Source organism: Podarcis raffonei, chromosome 14 (assembly GCF_027172205.1).
Source record: "Podarcis raffonei isolate rPodRaf1 chromosome 14, rPodRaf1.pri, whole genome shotgun sequence".
NCBI lineage: Eukaryota > Metazoa > Chordata > Lepidosauria > Squamata > Lacertidae > Podarcis > Podarcis raffonei.
The window spans coordinates 40,406,330-40,425,125 of record NC_070615.1 but is presented as its reverse complement, the minus strand read 5'-3'; the positions used below and the strand labels follow the sequence as shown (position 1 = coordinate 40,425,125).

Here is an 18,796-nt window from a genome sequence, read left to right as displayed (position 1 = left end):
TCTTTCCAGCTGAGCTTCACCCTGTGTGTGAACAGGATAGGTAGTCTGCAAAATACAAATCTGGCACTGCAACTTATGAAAGGCTTTGACAACTTCCAAACAGTAGTTCTGGGGATTGGTTTACTGGAGAGATAAATTGGAATCTTATATCTCTATAAAAAAATTGCAAATATAGAAAAAAATGGGCTTATGTTTAAACTGACCACTTTAGCAAGGACACATTCTCAAATGTCATTGCTGAGGGTCCACTTTATAAACCTTTTTTAGGGAGGGTGGTGGTTCTTTTATAGAAAAAAAGCTATTTCCAAATGATATTTGAAAAACAAGTTGGAGAAGCACTGTTAATCAGTTTTGGGAGGGGAGGATTGTTACAACACCGCACAATTTTGTAGGTACACTGATACAACAGGAGAGATGAAAGGAGGGAGGGGGAATGAAGCCTGTTATTTAATGTTGCCTCAAGTCTGCTGAGTGAGAATTAAAAATAGTGCCTTGAAGACCTTTACATTGATCTCTTTACAGAGGTGGGAGGAGAAGCTTGTTCTGATGCAGGAAATATTAGACAATTGGTTAAAATGCCAGGCAACGTGGCTTTATCTGGAACCCATATTCAGCTCTGAGGACATTATTGCTCAAATGCCAGAGGAGGGGAGGAAGTTTGGAATAGTGGACATGTACTGGAAGGACATCATGGTGCAAGCAGTAAGTAGACAGTTGCACTTGGGATTCTGCACACACAAAAATTGTATAGGCGGAAGGGACCCACAGTGTCATCTAGTCCAACCCCCTACAGTGTGAACATATCACATGGGGGTGGGGTTCATGCATAGAGCATTTCACTTTCCCTGTAAAAGAAATATTGCAATAGTTTTGAGCCAGGTTGTTGCTCACCAACAGTGGTTGGTCTTTAGCAGACAAAATGGTTGGGGGTTCTTACACAGCATACCATACCTGTTTGGTACAGTGGCAGCTGTGTGATGTAGCAGAGTTCTAGTGTTGCATAGACACTGCATTCACATCCCCTGCTCAGCTGCAAAGTTTACTCTCGAGTCACTTCTGCTCAGTCTAATCTGTCTCACAGTGTAGTTTAAGTGAGCCTTGGCAAGGCTATCAACATGGCAGGCAGTCTTCTCCCTCCCAAGGTGAGTGTCCTGTTTTGAACTGACAGAGCCCACAAACATCCTGAGAGATATGTGGTCCAGCCAGTGGTAGCAGGAACCAGGTTCAAAGAGAACCGTTCAGTAAGATACCTGCAGGCAAACACAGGAAGTCAGTATGGGCCCAAAATGCAAGAGAATCGAGATGGTCAACTACAAATCTTGTAGAACCATGGGCAAATTGCTAGGTGTGCTAAACTTGTTCTGATGGAGTCCTAGCTGCAAATGATGCTTTGTATCAAGGATGAGGAGCCTGTGGGGGCTCAGCTTCTTTACTATTGTATGCTTTTTTAAAAAAAATAGGTGAAAGACACCAGAGTCCTGATTGCCACTGAGCAACCAAAGATGTTGGACAGACTTCAAGAAGCAAATATGCTTTTGGAAGACATCCAGAAGGGTCTGAATACTTACTTGGAAAAGAAAAGGTTATTTTTCCCAAGGTGGGCTCATTAACAAGTTTCAATTTAAAGCAAATCGATTCTCATTAAGAAATTAGATTTGTGGATACACATGGCACATTGACTACACAGGAAGCATTGAGTTCAGAGGCCTGGGACTCTTAGAAACAAGAAACTGGACTGAGGCTATGGCTATTAAATGAAGAGGCTTATTTCAGGGAGCTTTCCTTGCTCACTGTTGCAAACAGGCTGGTGTTCTCCTTCCAGAATTATTTCTTGAGTCCTGAAGTAGACTAGTCTATGCTTAGGCCAGAGTATTCTGGAATGGTGGTCTGGATGAAGGAATGGATCTGCCATAGACATTACACTGAGCAGTCAAATTAACCAGATTTAAACAACCAGAGCCCTACTGGATCCGTCCAAAGGCCTATCTAGTCCAGCATCCTAATTTCCACAGCGGCCAACCTGATGCCTCTTGGGAAGCCTGCAAGGAAACCACAGGGATAATACTGTCTTCAGCTGTTGTTCTCCAGCAACTGGTTTTCAGAGGCCTGGTCCCTCTGATCATGGACATAACATACACCCACCATGGCCAGTAGCAACTGATTGCCTTATTATCCTCTATGAATTTGAATAATTCCCCCTTTAAAACTAAGTTGTGGCCATTGCCACATCTTGTTGCAGCAAACTCCATAGCTTAGCTGTGTGCTGCATGATGGGATACTTCCTTTCCTCTGTCACATATCTCTGACCAGTGAGCTACACTGAATGATCCTGGGTTCTAGTATTAGGGAGGGAAGAAAACTCCTCTCTACACACTTTCTATATGACATACATAATTTTTAAAGCCTTGGTCATTCCTGCCTTACTTTCCTTTTCCTCCCACTTGTACAAAACCCTCTCAAACATGGTTACATTTCCTCCTGAGTAGTGGTGCTGTGATAAATTTGGCCAGATAAAGACCGTAGGGGGCAAACAGCGCTCATAAAAATCAAGAGGCGATGCAGAAATCTCCTCTGGCTTTTGAGTTGTAGTAAGATGCTACCTACACATTTGCTAAGCTTATCGCCACACAAGAGATAAACTTCTTTGTTCTGGCCCTTAAGACTTACCCCAGGCCACACACCCTCTTCCCAGCTCCAGCTCTAATTAGCCTTCTTCCCACTCTCCTTGAGTATTTTTGTCTGGCTGCAAAGTATTATTGAACTCTGAGAATGCCTCTTGCCTAGATGGAAGACAGAGATGGGTCTATGAGAGTGTGTAGAAACTATCCTTTTGCACTAAGGTAACATTTGCATGAGTTGTTTTGCCTCACCCACCATTGGCACATCCCCGTCCCCCAAGGTTGCCTAGAAGAGAATGCAGCCCTTTGGTTGAAAAAAAGCTCCACACCTCTGACCTACCAGCTGAGATTCTTTTAACTGAAGGAGCAGACATGGGAGCTGGGACTCCCTGTATTTGGCCTAGATGCTATTCTGCTGAGCGGTGGTCCCTCCCCATTTAGGTCAGGGGTCAATGAAGTGATGACCACCAAACTGTGTGACTTCTGTGTCATGAGAATTAATGCGTGGATGTTAAAAACAACAACCCTATTTTGAACAGATTCTTCTTCCTTTCTAATGACGAGTTGCTGGAGATTTTGTCCGAAACCAAAGATCCTCTCCGAGTGCAGCCACACTTGAAAAAGTGCTTTGAGGGAATCGCAAAACTAGACTTTACGGAGAACATGGAGATTATAGGCATGATCAGCTCAGAGAAGGAAATTGTACCTTTTATCAAGACAATCTACCCAGCACAAGCCAAAGTAACCTTTGCATAGAATTTTCTTGTTTTTCTGTTTGATAGCTTGGCCATAGCAATGTGCTTATTGGGGAATAAGCTCAATGGAAGATGCCAGTTTTTAGATGAAAAAGTGAAGAGCATTGAAAAGTAGTCCTTTTGTCCACCATCAATTATCTTTATCTTGGAGCAGGGCAAACCAGGACTAGGAATGGGAAAGAAACTCTATTCAGTTTGCATTTTAAAGTGAACCTACATAATTAATACTTTCTGAAACAATAAGCAAACTGAATCATAGCCACCCTTCTAAATTAGCATTTATCTGAATTTTGCTGTGCAGTTCTTCAACCAAGTAATCTGTACAATGTGCAAAGAAATGCATATATTAGTGGGTGGAAACACATTTTATTAGGGTGACTTGTTTGTGGAAATGTGTGTGTTGGGCAAAATTCCATTGAAGGATGTTTTTGTTAGGAGAAATTCTCATTAAAATGCTTAACAGATTTTAATGACAACTTAAACAAAAATGAATTTGCCAACTGACGTGAAATGTGGAGAACTGAAGACAAGGAAAATGGGAAACTGAGAGAAACCAAAATCAATTCACCCATTCCTAGGCAGAGTTGAAGCTGCCCATGCGAGTGCAGTAGGAAGCTGTATTCCAGGAGAGGCTCAGGGGAGACTCCTCACCCTTCCTGGTCATCTGCTGTGTCCCAGTGCACACCTGGTCCTTCTCTGGCTATTCCCTCCTCCCAAGTATCCCTAGTGGCAAACCAGGCAAGGGCTGTTCCGGTGGTGCTGGACTTCTTTCTGGGACTAATGCCATCTCTGCTGCAGGGGGGTGAAAACTGGAGGTGAAAGGGGAGAGCCTGGGACCAAAGTGTCCAAGCTTGGTGTGTGGGACCTTGGGGGAGATGAGTAAGATGTATTTGGTGCTCAGTACCTCAGGCTGATAGATTGTGATAGCAGGCTCTGGAGGTCTCTGCATAGTCCCACTCCTCTTCCTCAGATGATGTCCCTCCAGGCTGGGCTCTGACCTGTACAACATAAAATATGTCACATATATATTGCCTAGTAGCATAGATTCCTTTTCATTGAGGGCATTTCCAATTAAAATCTTATTAACAATGAATGTATGAGTTACTGCACAGAACCTGTTGTGTGCCAGCCCTTTGAAACGAACCACATATATGATTCCTCTGCAGGGTTTGGACTTTCTCATTGTGAAAGTTCTCATTCAATCATGGTATGGTTTTGGGTTCATAGAGCCTTCATTTTCACATTTATCTTTTTTCCTAAGGGCATGGTTGAGAAGTGGCTGTCACAAGTAGAAAACATGATGCTGTCCAGTATCAGAAAAGTCATAGAAAGGGGCATCGGAGGATATGATCAGGTAATAAGCAATGATTTGCAGTGACACAGTTGTACTTAAGGTATCTTAAGTCCCATGAACTTGATTGAACTGAAATTCAGGTTTACAGTGGTACCTTGGGTTAAGAACCACGCGATTTCTGTTCTCATTCTGAAGCAAAGTTCTTAACCCGAGGTACTATTTCTGGGTTAGAGTCTGTAACCTGAAGCGTCTGTAACCTGGAGTGTCTGTAACCCGAGGTGCCACTGTAGTAGTTTAAGTGGTCCATTGATAAGAAGCAGTGGTGCCAACTTGAATAAAATATTGGGGTGGGGGGCAGGTAAGCCTCACCCCATATCAGAGTTGAACTCATGGCCTTTTCCCATTAAATTGTATTCCTGGAAGCTTTCGTCATTTCAGCAGCTTACTTTGGGAGTGTGTGTGTCTGTTCATTCAATCTTCAGAGATTGAGAGCCAGAAACTCCCTGATCTACTGCAAATCACCTAAAGATCTATAAGGAAACTAGCTTCTTTCCATCCTAATTTAAAGTATAGTTAGTGGAGGCAAAAAGAGAGTGCATCATAAGAAGCGATTTGCATAAAATCTGCCCGTGCTGATTTATATGTATAGGTTCAAATTTGAAAATAATTACTATAAGTTGCATAGAAATATGTCTCAGCACAGTGTGGTGTTTTCAACCTGCTGTCTGGGTACTAATTGTGCACGGGCAGCTTCAAGGTTCTCCCTTCTTATAGCTCTTTATCCTTAATCTAGACGTCGGACTGGATACCCTGTTTTCCATAAAGTAGAGCACATGGCTACCCTCTATGGCAGTGGTTCCCAATTAGGGGTCCAGGGATCCCTGGGGGTCTGTGGAACACACCCAGGGGGTCCAAGGCACCATCTTCTGCCAGGAACTCACTTATCTTTTTAATTGTACAGTGAAAGCCGCAATGATGATCCATTGATTACCCAGCCTCTGCTTGCTTGCTGGCAAGGGGAAACTTGTGAAAGAGTTGCTGGATGGCAAGTGAGCTGGGATTGGGCAAAAAAAAATCTCTGACACAGTTTCTTTGGGCTCTTGTGATTGGAGGGAGCAGAGAGAGCGAGAGCACAAATGACTTACTCCCTGGGGCAGGTTCACATGCTTATCATTAAAAAATGTAAGCGATCCCTTCCCCAATACTTTATCAAGCTCTGACCAAGCCTTCACCTATGTCTTGAAGATGCAAGATCCCCCAGTTATGCTGCAAGTTTTGTTTAGATGTACCATCACAGATTACAAGTAAGGAATCACATGTTTGAATACTCTCTCAAATAAAAAAAACCCCTTCTGCATATAGAACACCTGCGAGTTAGGGACACAATTGCTTTCAGTTGTAGTGGAGCAATGGAGACAAGTTTTCCTACTGTCTGGGGATAGGAAATTTGTGGTAATATCACAAATTTTATGGTCTGGTTTTTTTAGTATACCAAAATCCTTTGCTTATGAGGGTTCTCCCCACATTTTCTTCAAAAAAATGCTTTGCACAGGTAACTACTATGGAGTTATAAAAAATTTCAAAAAGTAGGTGATCCTCAGTAATTAGCTAATTGGGAAACACTGCTCTATGGAGTCAGGACTTTCCCTTTATTCATATTATAATGTTAATTGTTTATGTTGGTGTGTTTTTACATGTGCATGTTTAAATTTGTTGAATGTCACCTAGAGACTGCTGGTATTATTCAAGCAGCAAATAAAACGAAACAAATATCACATTGTAGATCAGGGAAGTTTTGGAAAACATTTCATCCTCCCATTTAGAACCATAGTTTTCCCTTTATATTAAAATCTCAGAGCCCTCGTTGGCCATGGCAGTCTAATGTTATTTGCTTTGTTTTTAAAGGTTCCCCGGAATAAGTGGGTGCTGCAGTGGCCAGGACAAGTAGTTATCTGTGTATCATCCATCTTCTGGACAAAAGAAGTATCAGAAGCCATACAAGGAAAAACTCTACCTGTAAGATTTGGGGGAGGGGCTTGCTGTAACACTAGTTCATTAATTTCAATGGGTCTGCTCAGAGGAGGACATAGTTGGAGACAACCCTTTATATATTGTTCAAATACTTTATTGGGCAGAGAGAGATTAAGTTGTATTGCATTGATCTGGAAGCAGCTCTGGAAGCCTTTACCTACTGAAGAGTAGGTTAAAATTATTTAAATGATAAATAATCAGGGACAATCCCCTTAGCGGTTGGGCAAACACTGCAACATGGTGCCTCAAGTCCTACCTGTTGGTAATAATAACCTCCTTTTTCCCCCTGCAGGCATTTTTGGAGAAAAGCAACAAACAGATTGGAGAAATTGTTGAACTGGTCAGAGGGAAGCTGTCAGGCGGGGCCCGGCTCACCCTGGGAGCCCTCACGGTCATTGATGTGCATGGTAAATGGCAAGGCCGGGAAGTAGGAGAACAGCAGGATACATAAGAAATTGAAATGCCCCTTCCAGTGAAAGTCACGAGATGGAAAGGGAGCTAGGGTTAGAAATGGAATGAGTATTTGAAAAATGGAAGGGGGTCTCAAAAATGCAAGCACACACACCCCGCCCCCACTTCTCAGATGAAGTTGCCTTCAACTGAATAATCAGCCCATTGATACCCCTAGCTTAGCACTATCTATAATGACTATCAGTGGCTTTTTCAGGTTTTCAGACAGGAGTTGAAGCTCAATGTTTGGCTTAAGTGTACTGGTCCATTTGACAAAATATCTTTGTTCCTGCAGCACGGGATGTTGTTGCAAAACTGTCTGAAGACAAAATTTCAGATCTGAATGATTTCCAGTGGATTTCTCAGCTGAGATATTACTGGGAAGAGGGAGAAGTGATGGTCCGAATGATTACAACTGAAGCCAGATATGGCTATGAGTACCTGGGCAACTCCCTTCGTTTGGTGATAACGCCGTTGACTGACCGATGCTATAGGTAACACTCCTCCCCACTTTTTTAATGTTTGTGTTTTTTGTTCACGAATCATGCTCAGAACTGGAATGTCAGCAGGATATAGGTTAGGAGTGGTGAACCTGTGCCCCTCCAGATGTTATGGGACTCCAGTTCCCCTTATTGCCATCCAGCATGGCTAATGGTCAGGTATGAAGGGATGTGGAGTCCAGCAACATCTGGAAGACAAAGCATTGGCTACCTTGGCTTACACATATGATGTAATGGTTATATGGGGTTGCTTGTGCGTAAGTTGCCGCCACTCTTGGCGAGGTTGCCTGGTTAAACCTTTTCCTGGCTGGACAGCCCTTCACTTCGTGGCTTTTTCAGTCGCTAGCAGTATCCGTCAGTGGGCGTTTCTTGAACCTCTTCCAGCATAAAAGTTCTTTGACGCCAAGTCTCTGCCTACTCTCCCTGCGCGGAAGTCTTCTGCGCAGGGTGGGTGTGGGCAGCGGAGGACCCGTGCTCTCCCCGCTGGTCTCTGGCGAGGAGTCCTGGAGCCCCCTCTCCGATGCCCCCATCTGCCCCCCTTTCTCCCTGGTGTCACGCTGATTTCCTTCCCCAGCCGATGAGTCCCCTCTCTCCCTGCTGGGCCCTTCTCCAGCATCGCTTGGGAGCCTTGCCTCCACTCCTGGCTCTGATGTCAGTTCCCTGACATATGAAGTCCCAAGTGATTGATTAGATAGATAGATTACACTTTCCTAAAAATACAGCAAGATGGAACACAGCATATAAAATTACCGTATCATCAGTAAAAACATCAGTAAACAGTAGCTTGTGTTTTTAAAAAAGAGTCACATTGCAAAGGCCTGTGTGAATAACACTATTTTTAGAAAGCGTCTAAAAGAAGGCAGGAATAATTATGGTCAAACCTCTACTGGCAGGGAGTTTCACAGGGCAGGACCTTCCACTCTAAAAGTTTGATCCCAAATAAATGCCACTTGAACCTCAGGACCGTAGGATCCAGTGCTAGAGGTTTTTAAAAAGCAAGGCTACCTACGTAAGAAACTAGAGAGCTGTGCCCAGTTCTTGGCTGAATGTTCCATTAATCCATCCAGCCATTGTCATATCCTAAAACATGCGTGGTATTTGGGTTGGGGCAGGGCAAATGTCATGGGGAGATTCTTGCCCCTCTCAGCAACTGCATGCAAGCTCATAGATTTGCATACTTCCCTTTTCTGAAAACACTGGGTGTTCCAAAAAATATAATATTTCATTGAGAAATGAACAATGTTTGAACTTGTTCTGTTTAACTTTGGTCATTTGACTATACTGAGAGGGTGAGAATATTAAAATTCTTATGACTTGCTCAAGGAATAAAGCAAAAATAAATAAACCCACCCACACGTTGAAGGGCCAGTGTCTTAGCATTGTGTGACTTGGCAGACAATCACCAAAGTCTATGGAGAATGAGGATGTCCTAATTTGTACCTAGTGCATGTGTGTGCATAGATCCAGATTCTAACTCCCAGCAGCTCGAGCTTCCAGCAGGGGTAATCATCAGGGAGGATGGGAGTTCTACTCTAGCAGTATTAGGACGGCCACAGATTTCATCACCCTGGTATCCTATTTTTTTAAAGATATATACTGTGCTAATTCCCCTCTATTCTTTTTCTTAGAACATTAATGGGAGCTTTGAAACTAAACCTGGGAGGTGCTCCAGAAGGACCTGCGGGAACTGGCAAAACTGAAACCACCAAAGATTTAGCAAAAGCACTGGCTAAGCAGGTAACAAAATAATCTTTTTGCTGATATCTATGTTTTTCCCCCTCCATCCCTCCCTCTCTTTCTCTCTAAAAGTAAGTTTGAGGAATCATCTTTGTTTGCTGAAGCTGTGAATCAAAAGTTCATGAATACCTGAAGAAGAAATAGGACAGGTCTTGTATTTGTTCCTATTAATTCATATGCACACCCCTCAAGTCTCTGTGGTGAATATATAACACCCCCCACATACGTGTCCTGGAAAGAATGGGCCATCCTATTTTTTCACATGAGATTGTGGCAGCCATTTTGTGTGTCGTGCTCTTGCCTCATGCTCTCGCCACAGAAAAAATGCTTTCTCAGGGCTGCGATCTTGCCCGGCACCCAAAAATGTGCCACAGGTTCCTCACCCCTAATGTAGAGAACCCGCAGTTTGCTATTGCATAATCATGTTTTGTTTGTAGTGTGCTTTCCATTTTTCTTTGTAAATTGCTAGAGTTGTAGCTCAGCTTGCCAACTTCTGTAGCGGGGCTCTTGTGCCTTTAACAGCCACATGATACACTGAAATTAATCATGCAAAATGTCGTGCAGTGCTGGCAAAACCTTCACCTGCTGAATTCCTGCGCATTGCACAATTGTTACAGATGCAGGAGCCACTCCTGGAAGAAAATTAAGTGGTTGGCAATGTTATTATTGTTAAGTAAAAATTTGCAGCAACTTTGAACAATATATTATGTCATTTGTTTCAGTGTGTTGTCTTCAATTGCTCTGACGGTCTCGATTACAAAGCCATGGGGAAATTCTTTAAAGGACTGGCACAGGCTGGAGCTTGGGCCTGCTTTGATGAGTTCAACAGAATTGAGGTAATGACTTCCTCTATTTCCGGTGCTTAGACTATGAGTGATGTCACTTCTGTAACCAAAACAGTACCACCCTTATATGGGGGAGATATAAACAGGCTTGGAGAATCCCAAGGTTTACTGAAATACTTTAAAAAGAGAGAGAGAAAAAGCCTAAGGGGGAGGGGAAATATCTGAAATAGCCCAGGCCTGTTCAGTAGCCACAGAATGCTGCCTGACTATTATGGGAGATGGAATGGAAAGAAGTATTGAAGAGGACATGGATGGCTGATTGAAACAATGAAACCCTGGAGATCTATTGCTAGTCAACGCTGAGCCATCAATCGTCAGTATGAGGCATTTCTCTGTAAAATTTCTGTCTATAGCCGGTTCTCATTGATTTATCACACTATTTCAGCCCAGCCCTAACACAGTGTTTCTCAAACTTGAGTCTCCAGCTGTAGTTGGACTATAACTGCCATCATCTCTGACCACTGGTCCTGCTAGCTAGGGATGATGGGAGTTCTGGTCCAACAAAGAGTTGGGGACGCAAGTTTGATAAACACTGGCCCAACACATTGTTCAGGTCACATTTAGCGGTCCCTTTACATTGGTTTGAAATGCATGTTTTAAATCTGAAGTATTATTTTCTTTATTTTGTTGTTAGGTTGAAGTTCTCTCTGTAGTGGCACAGCAGATCCTCAGTATTCAGCAGGCTATTATTCGAAAGCTGAGAACATTTATCTTTGAAGGCACGGAGATTTCACTTAATCCAACCTGTGCAGTATTCATCACTATGAATCCTGGATATGCTGGACGGGCAGAACTTCCTGATAACTTGAAGGTGAATTGTTATACACTGGGAAAGCGAAACACCCGTGGGTTGCTGGGCAAGACCAGAAGACTATAACCTGGAACAGGCAGTGAACAAAAAATAGGTAGTCTGGATGAGGAAACAGTATGAGGGAGACGGTAACTGACATAAAAGCACAATTCAAAGGAAAGTTTAAGAATTAGGTTTCAGAACCTGGGATAGCTCCCAGGGATCATAGGTGTTGCTCTGACAAAAGCATGTGAAGGGTATAGAAAGGGGCTGCACCTTTTGACACATGACTCTACCTGGCCCCACCCCAAATGTCCATGTGCAGAGGCTTTCCTAAGTTCTGGAACTTTATGCAGTCAAAGTTCCAGAAGGGAAGCCTCCACATATAGAGATCTGCATGCCTGCCTCTGTTCAGAACTGTCACATTCTGTGCATAAATCCATTTAAACCATATTCCTCCTCTACTGCTAGACAGTTCCTGGCAATCCTAGTTCTTATTCCTTAGCTAATTGCTTCTGAAGTCATAGGCTCACAAGTAACTATCACTGAAGCACAACATCCTTGGACAACAACCTTACCTATTGCTTTTTGTTTTGCCAGTACATTGCATATTGATTATTTATTTCTCCCCGCTTTCTGTTCTTCAGGCTTTATTCCGTACTGTAGCCATGATGGTTCCAGATTATGCTTTGATTGGTGAAATTTCACTTTATTCAATGGGATTCCTTGACTCCCGAAGGTACGTTAGTCGGTTTTCAGGTATTATACAGAAAACTTTCACTTGGGTCTGTGTGGAAGGTATATGAGCAACAGAAGTCCTCTTGGAGTCTTGCCATATATGTCTTTTCTCATAAACACTTTCCTATATTTCCTATATTTTATTTCTCAGATTATTATTATTATTATTATTATTATTATTAATATTAATATTTGTATACTGCCCTATACCTGTAAATCTCAGGGCAGTTCACAACATAAAATTACAGTATAAAAAGAGGTGGCTCCACCACCCCCAACATGCCCCACTGCTGCCAGGCTGGGAGTTTAGATTGTCCTACCCACCCAGTGCTCTGCTTTTTTCCAGGGGGTACTCAAGGGTACCAGCACCTCCTTTTTTCTTGTTAAAAAGTGTGGCATGTACTGTAACAACTTCATGATGAGTACCGGCACCTATTTTTCTAGAAAAGAAACACTACCCACCAATAGCATCCCCTAAGTAAGAGGAAAAACCTGTCATTTGATTTGTCACTTAATCTTTTATAAACTTACTTCGTGATATCTGTTTTAATTATTCATCTATTTATACATCATGTAGACATTTTATCCTCTTTTCTCCATTGTGTTTGCTGTCCATAAATTGTAACATGTCGTATAATCTTTCACAGTCTTGCCCAGAAGATTGTTGCTACCTATCGTCTTTGCTCTGAACAGTTATCATCGCAGCATCATTACGACTATGGGATGCGTGCTGTAAAATCGGTCCTGACAGCAGCAGGAAACTTAAAACTGAAGTACCCAGATGAAAATGAAAGTGTCTTGCTGCTCAGGGCTCTACTGGACGTTAACTTAGCTAAATTCTTGGCACAAGATGTCCCTCTGTTTCAGGTAGGAAAATCAGTGAAGTCATTTAGATACTGATAACATGAACTGTTGCTGCATGATGTTGATTACAGTGTTATGATTAACTAAGAAGAAAGATTATTTTCATTTGCTTAGAACAGCTTAAATCATGTTTGTGTACAACCAGAAGTTCCTGCTCTTAAATTGCATATTATTTTTTCTTCTTCTTTCATTTCACAGGGAATCATATCTGATTTATTTCCTGGAGTGATTCTACCTCGACCAGATTATGATCTCTTCATCCAGGCACTGAATAACAATATCGCAAAAATTAATCTTCAACCAGTTCCATGGTTTATTGGGAAAATTATTCAGGTTTCTTTAGTTTGAATATTTGCACACTGGAAATGTACATGTAGGCCAGATCCTTAACCCCTCCCTCAATTGCAGGCCAACTTTGGCGGGTGGAGCCACTAATCTGTCTTTGTTACTGAGCCAACTTAGGCTTTATTGATTTCCCTTTTTAAGTTTCTTGACTTAAGGCTAGACCTTTCATATTTGCACAGTTCCTATGAAACAATGCTGAGTGTGTCTCAAAGTGCTTTGAGGATTTATTTATTATTGAATATATTCATGTCTTCACACTTCTGTGGATTTCTGATGCCCTTATAAGGCAGAAAACCATCTACACAATGTATTTTTGACAACCCTTATTTCATTGGCACAGATTTATGAAATGATGATGGTTCGTCATGGCTATATGATTGTCGGGGAGCCGATGGGAGGAAAAACCTACGCCTACAAAGTGCTTGCTATGGCCCTTGGGGATCTGAGCCAAGGTACATATCAAATTTAATTCTGCCCAATGCCTTCTTAATTTAAAAAAGAACTTTAACTTCATCTTCTCTTTCCCCAGTCTGGTGCCCTCCAGATGTTTTAGACTGCAGCTAGTTATTACCTGCCAATTAGCTATCAGGCTAAATTCATGGTGCTGGTACAAAGCCCCCTTACAGCTTGGGACCAAACTACTTAAAAGATTACATCACCCATTATGTATCCAACCAATCACTGTGCTCTATAGAAGATGGCCTCCAGCAGACACCATCTCATTAGGAGGTCCATTCTATAAGATATAGAATCTAGGTCTTCAGTGTTGTAGTGGCCAACGTTTGGAACTCCCCCACCATGTACAGATGTCACCTATCTATTATCTTTTGACACCTTCCCATTTCAAGAAGGCTTTTTAAATTGAGATACTCATCCCAGTCTGTATCTGTGCTGGATGAGAAGTTATTTTTCTGTGCACAAAATTATTTTTAATTTTTAAAAATATGAAATCTTTGTTACGAAAAAGGAGCAATGCAGCAGCGAGCTCCAGGTGGCTGGAAAGCCAAACAGGATGTTGATGTTTTGGGACTGTTCCGTGGGAACAAAGGAACAGTCTATTCACACCACTGAGCACCGGATGTTAGCTCAGAGTGTCACCTGACCTGTACTGGAAGTACATGGGAGGAGTTTTTTCTCTCTCTCTGCTGTTGGTGTTAAGAGAGTGCAGACATGTTTTCTCTGTACTGCTGGAAGGACAGAAATAAAGGCATGTAAATACATTTCTGTCTGTCTCTTCCCCTCCCTGGGGATGGCAGGGGAGGAGTGGTGTGTTCTTCTCACGTTAGAGGAGGATCCCCGATTGAGATCTCGCCTGGTCTTGCCGGGAGTCGCAGACGGGGAGGTCAACAAGGAACTCAAGCCGGGTGCCTGGAGAGTGGCAAATTCCTCTGGCTAAGGCTTGATTCCAACAATCTTTTCATATAGGTTTTTATTTCTGATGTTTTAATTGTTAAATTGCTTTGAGACATTTCACAGGAAGCAATTCACAAATGAAAGGAAATAAATAAGCACCTATCTGCTGCATCCTGTATAGCAAGGCTGATCTTGAAAGAGAAAGCTTACATCTTGAGCACTTTCTTTCTCAATTGCCTGTTGCTGGAGAACAGAGGAAGGTTATGGGTACAAAAATGGAAAATTGCTAATGCTGTTGTTTCCACTCTACACAACAGAGAATTTCAATTGTCTGGAAGACAGATTGAAGGTTGCATTGGCAGAAACATGTCTTACTTTGATCCAAACCTCCTCCAAAAACTAGGTGCGTCTTGTGGTCTGGTGCACCTTATAGAGCGAAAAATACGGTAATATACACCAAGAGTGTAACATCTACTTTTGGCCTGAGTAATAGCTTTGTAATAGCAAGGCTTTTTAGGCACCAATTTCTGCCAGTGAGTTTGCCTTCTAACTAGCCAGAGATGAGAATTGACAAATCTGTCCATTTTAGATTCTCCCAATTTCTCACTTTTCTAATCTTTTGTTTAGTTCTCCACATTTCACCTCAGTTTGCAAATATTTATTGTTAAAAGTCGCCATGAAAATCCATCACCATTTAGTGTGAATGTCTCTTAATAGACACATTTTGCCTGATACACATTTTTGCAGAGCACTTCCCCCTGATCCAGCATATGCATTTTTGTACACACTACTTGGCTGCAGAGCTGCATTGCAAAATTCAGAGAATTTCAAATGTTTTTCAGAAAGTACAAATTAGGCAGATTCACCTTTAAATGAGAATTGAATTCCTCCCATGTCACTAACCTAAGATACTTTTTTTGTCTCAGACCCTTCAACAGAAGAATCTGCAGTTGAATATAGAATTATTAATCCAAAAGCTATTACCATGGGACAGTTGTATGGGTGTTTTGACCCTGTGAGCCACGAATGGACAGATGGCGTTCTTGCAACCACCTTCAGAGAACAAGCCAGCTCTACAACAGAGGACAGGAAGTGGATTGTCTTTGATGGTCCTGTTGATGCTGTTTGGATAGAGAACATGAACACTGTGTTAGATGATAACAAGAAAGTAAGTGCCATGGCTGTAATGATAGAGTTTGTAATTTAGAGATTTATTCCCTTAGTATTAAGAAGGTAATTTGAGGACTTGCTCTAAGGTTGCATGATTCAAACAGTTCCAAAGGCCTAGAGCAGTGGTGACCAAATTTGGCCCTCCAGCTGCTTTTGGACTACAACTTCCATCATCCCTAGCTAACAAGACCAGTGGTCAGGGATGATGGGAATTGTAGTCCTAAAACAGCTGGAGGGCCAAGTTTGGCCACCACTGGCCTAGAGGCTGCTGCACATGTTTAAAGAATAAAGTTGTTGCAAGCTATTCTTCCTTCCTCTAGTTTGTGGATTCAGAATCATTACACTGTAAGAAGTGTAGAATGAGGACTGCACTGGAAGCAATTTTCTAGATGTATCACTAGACACATATGGTAATAAGAAGCTCTGGGAACCACACCCAGTAGTTGATTGCAACTGGTTCATTTATTATTGTAGTTATTTTTAAATAACCTGCATTATTTGCTTTACGATAACCACTAACTCCATATATCTGGAATTAAGCCCCATTGAACTGAGTAGACATGGTTAAGATTGTGCTGTTATCAAAAGCAAAGCATATCTGTAGAAGTGGGGAAGCAGAGAGTCTCTGTAGCTCTTTCTGCCTATATACATAAATATGTAAGCATGTCATCATACTGTAATTTGCATGACCACAAATATGCAGCTGTGGGAACTGCAGCACGATGTGTGAGCATTCCAGGCAAGCCCTGCTGCTGCCCACCTCACTCTGACGCTCAGTGGGTTTGGCAAGGTTAAGGGATAGGAAAGGGGTTTGGTGAGGGGTAAAGGGAGTGGGGTTGGCCTGGTGTAAAGGAAGCAGGCAGGAGATTGGCAAGCATGTGGGGGGTCTGGTAGGTGTAGGCAGCTTTGGCAACTGAAGCAATCAGAGGCAACAATCCCTAGTATAGAATAACACTGTTCTAATGCAATATGGCAATGATTTAAATTCATTCATTGCTTTTTATGAGAGTCTCAAAGCAAATTTCAAGGGAAAGTGTTTACATCACAGCGCCTGTCTTAATTATTTTAGATTACAGTCAGGGAAATATTTAATACTAGATAGTTTGCTATATGCTTCTAATACACAAATAGCTCTTTGAATCATGGCCTTCTGGGTTTCCAATTAAATATCTAAGCTGTGTGCATTAATTTCTACAGGTCTACTCTTAGTAGGACTAGCATTGGCTACTACCCACTGTCTTTTTAATATCTCTGTGTATTTGTGTGCGTGTGCACACACACATGCACATGCATGCAGACATTAAACTATGATTAATATAAAATGGAAGAAGAAGTTTCCAGTGCAGCCATACTGGAAGAGGAGAGAGGGAATTGCCCTTCTTATGCTAAATCATGGTTAAACATTACACGCAAACCTTTCATTATCTTTTGCTCTCAAGCATGGAAGTATGAGAAGAAGCAAACGAATGATGTTCATCCTCTTACAGAATGTCACTGTTGTTCATGTGCGTGTCTGTAAAATGACTGAAACTCTGCGTGACACATGCCTCAATAGTGCAAGTTGTCCTGTCACAATCCCTACCATACACATGACTGAACCATGGTTACATGATGTTTTCATTCTAGCTGTGCCTAATGAGTGGTGAAATAATTCAGATGAGTGCAAAGATGAGCTTAATGTTCGAGCCAGAAGATCTGGAACAAGCATCTCCAGCTACTGTCAGCAGGTAACTTTTGCAAGCAAAGCCGATAGCAGCTTTATGTGCCTCTCTATATTGTTACAGGATTGGTGCATACATACGTACATACATACATACATAATTTTATCTGTATGCTCTTTGTGGAGTTAATGGCCCTAGGCAATTCTCTTGGACATCTTAGTAACATAGGACGCTGCCTTGTCATGAGTCAGACCATTGGTCCACCTTGCTCAATATTGTCGATGTTGTCAGCAATTCTCCGTTCATTTTCTGTATTTAAGATAGATGCTCTGCGACTGGGATGCAGTCCTTCCCCATTTTTACATGACCTGTTTGTCAGATTCAAGAGTTTGCCATAGAAACAACCAGTCGGTAATGTTTCTAGAAGGAAGCCCCATGTGGCTGGAGGCCAGGGCATCCAAGATGTAGGAGAGCATCAGGCCCAGAGGCCAGTCTTGCCTGCTCTCTTCTGGAGGAGCTAGGAAGACACAAAACAGCTGGCTTTCTCTCCATGCTGAGTCCAAAGCTATGGCTTTGAAAGGAAGCCTAAAGGGGAAGAAGCAATATCTGTTGGAGTGCTAATGCTGTGAGGCCTTTCATTGTAATGCCCAGCCTGTCTGTATGTGAAAATAAAGCCTTATATCACAAAGATCCAATGACATTCCTTCCAAAGAAACGAAACTTGGAGTCTTTGTTGGCATTCCTGAAATCTCTTACACCATTCAGAGAGATTGAGCTGTATGGAACAGTGTGTGAGAGAGAGGCAGGAGGGGAGGGAGAGCAGGAGAGAAGTTCGATTAGGGAAAACCACATAGGGAGAGGGGTCAAATACCATGATGCTGGAGAAAGAGACCCATGTTCAGGGAGAGAGAGACCTGACCTTACAGGCTTCCTTCATGACGTTGCAAAAAGGTCCAGAGTTGGTCCCCTTTCAGTGTCAGAGAGGGGAAAAATAGATGTCTATTTCTGCCTAGGGATGACGGTGGGGAGAGGGAATTGATCCAGCTACAGTAAATCTGTTATGTTTGTAAGGTGCCACAAGAATCCTAGCAATTGCCCAGTGTCATCTGAAGGCTGAGTCAACTTTCATAAGTCTTAACCCCCTCATTGCAAGCAAAATTGTGCAACAAAACTGTTAATTCTTCCAGGTGTGGTATGATCTACATGGAACCTCACCAGTTAGGCTGGAAGCCTCTGAAGGATTCTTATATGAACACATTGCCTCCAAACTTGAACAGCGAACACAGAGAACTGGTTTGTGGGCCTATAATTTAATAATAAAAATAAAATAATAACAACAACAACAACAACAACAACAACAACAACAATAATAATAATGTGGGGCTTTCATCAGAAGTTTGGGGCCTGGGCCACTTAGGATCTTAAACACTAATGTGAGCACCTTGAATTGGGCTTAGAAATGAACTAGCAACTAGTGCAGCTGGAATTATTTGAAATCTAAACAGGATCTAAACATTGGTTTGGCTGCTGGATTTTGGACCGTTTGAAGATTCTGAGTCATCTTCAAGGACAACCCCTTGAAGAGCCCCTTGAAGATGTAGAGCACATTGGAATAATCTAATCTGGAAGTTAGAAACTGACAAGT

General features: G+C 42.2%; 1 protein-coding gene across 1 annotated transcript in view; it reads left to right on the top strand.

Moving 5' to 3' along the window:
• DNAH3 (dynein axonemal heavy chain 3) overlaps positions 1-18,796 on the top strand; it is a 95,157-nt gene that overhangs the window by 32,043 nt on the left and 44,318 nt on the right. The window contains exons 22-38 of the mRNA XM_053364226.1: positions 523-702; positions 1,461-1,597; positions 3,158-3,359; positions 4,635-4,727; positions 6,573-6,683; positions 6,991-7,105; positions 7,444-7,642; positions 9,277-9,385; positions 10,108-10,221; positions 10,865-11,041; positions 11,668-11,759; positions 12,406-12,625; positions 12,821-12,955; positions 13,308-13,419; positions 15,247-15,488; positions 17,117-17,217; positions 18,339-18,444. Coding sequence (XP_053220201.1) covers positions 523-702; positions 1,461-1,597; positions 3,158-3,359; positions 4,635-4,727; positions 6,573-6,683; positions 6,991-7,105; positions 7,444-7,642; positions 9,277-9,385; positions 10,108-10,221; positions 10,865-11,041; positions 11,668-11,759; positions 12,406-12,625; positions 12,821-12,955; positions 13,308-13,419; positions 15,247-15,488; positions 17,117-17,217; positions 18,339-18,444 — 2,445 coding nt within the window. The remainder of the gene's footprint in view (positions 1-522; positions 703-1,460; positions 1,598-3,157; positions 3,360-4,634; positions 4,728-6,572; positions 6,684-6,990; positions 7,106-7,443; positions 7,643-9,276; positions 9,386-10,107; positions 10,222-10,864; positions 11,042-11,667; positions 11,760-12,405; positions 12,626-12,820; positions 12,956-13,307; positions 13,420-15,246; positions 15,489-17,116; positions 17,218-18,338; positions 18,445-18,796) is intronic.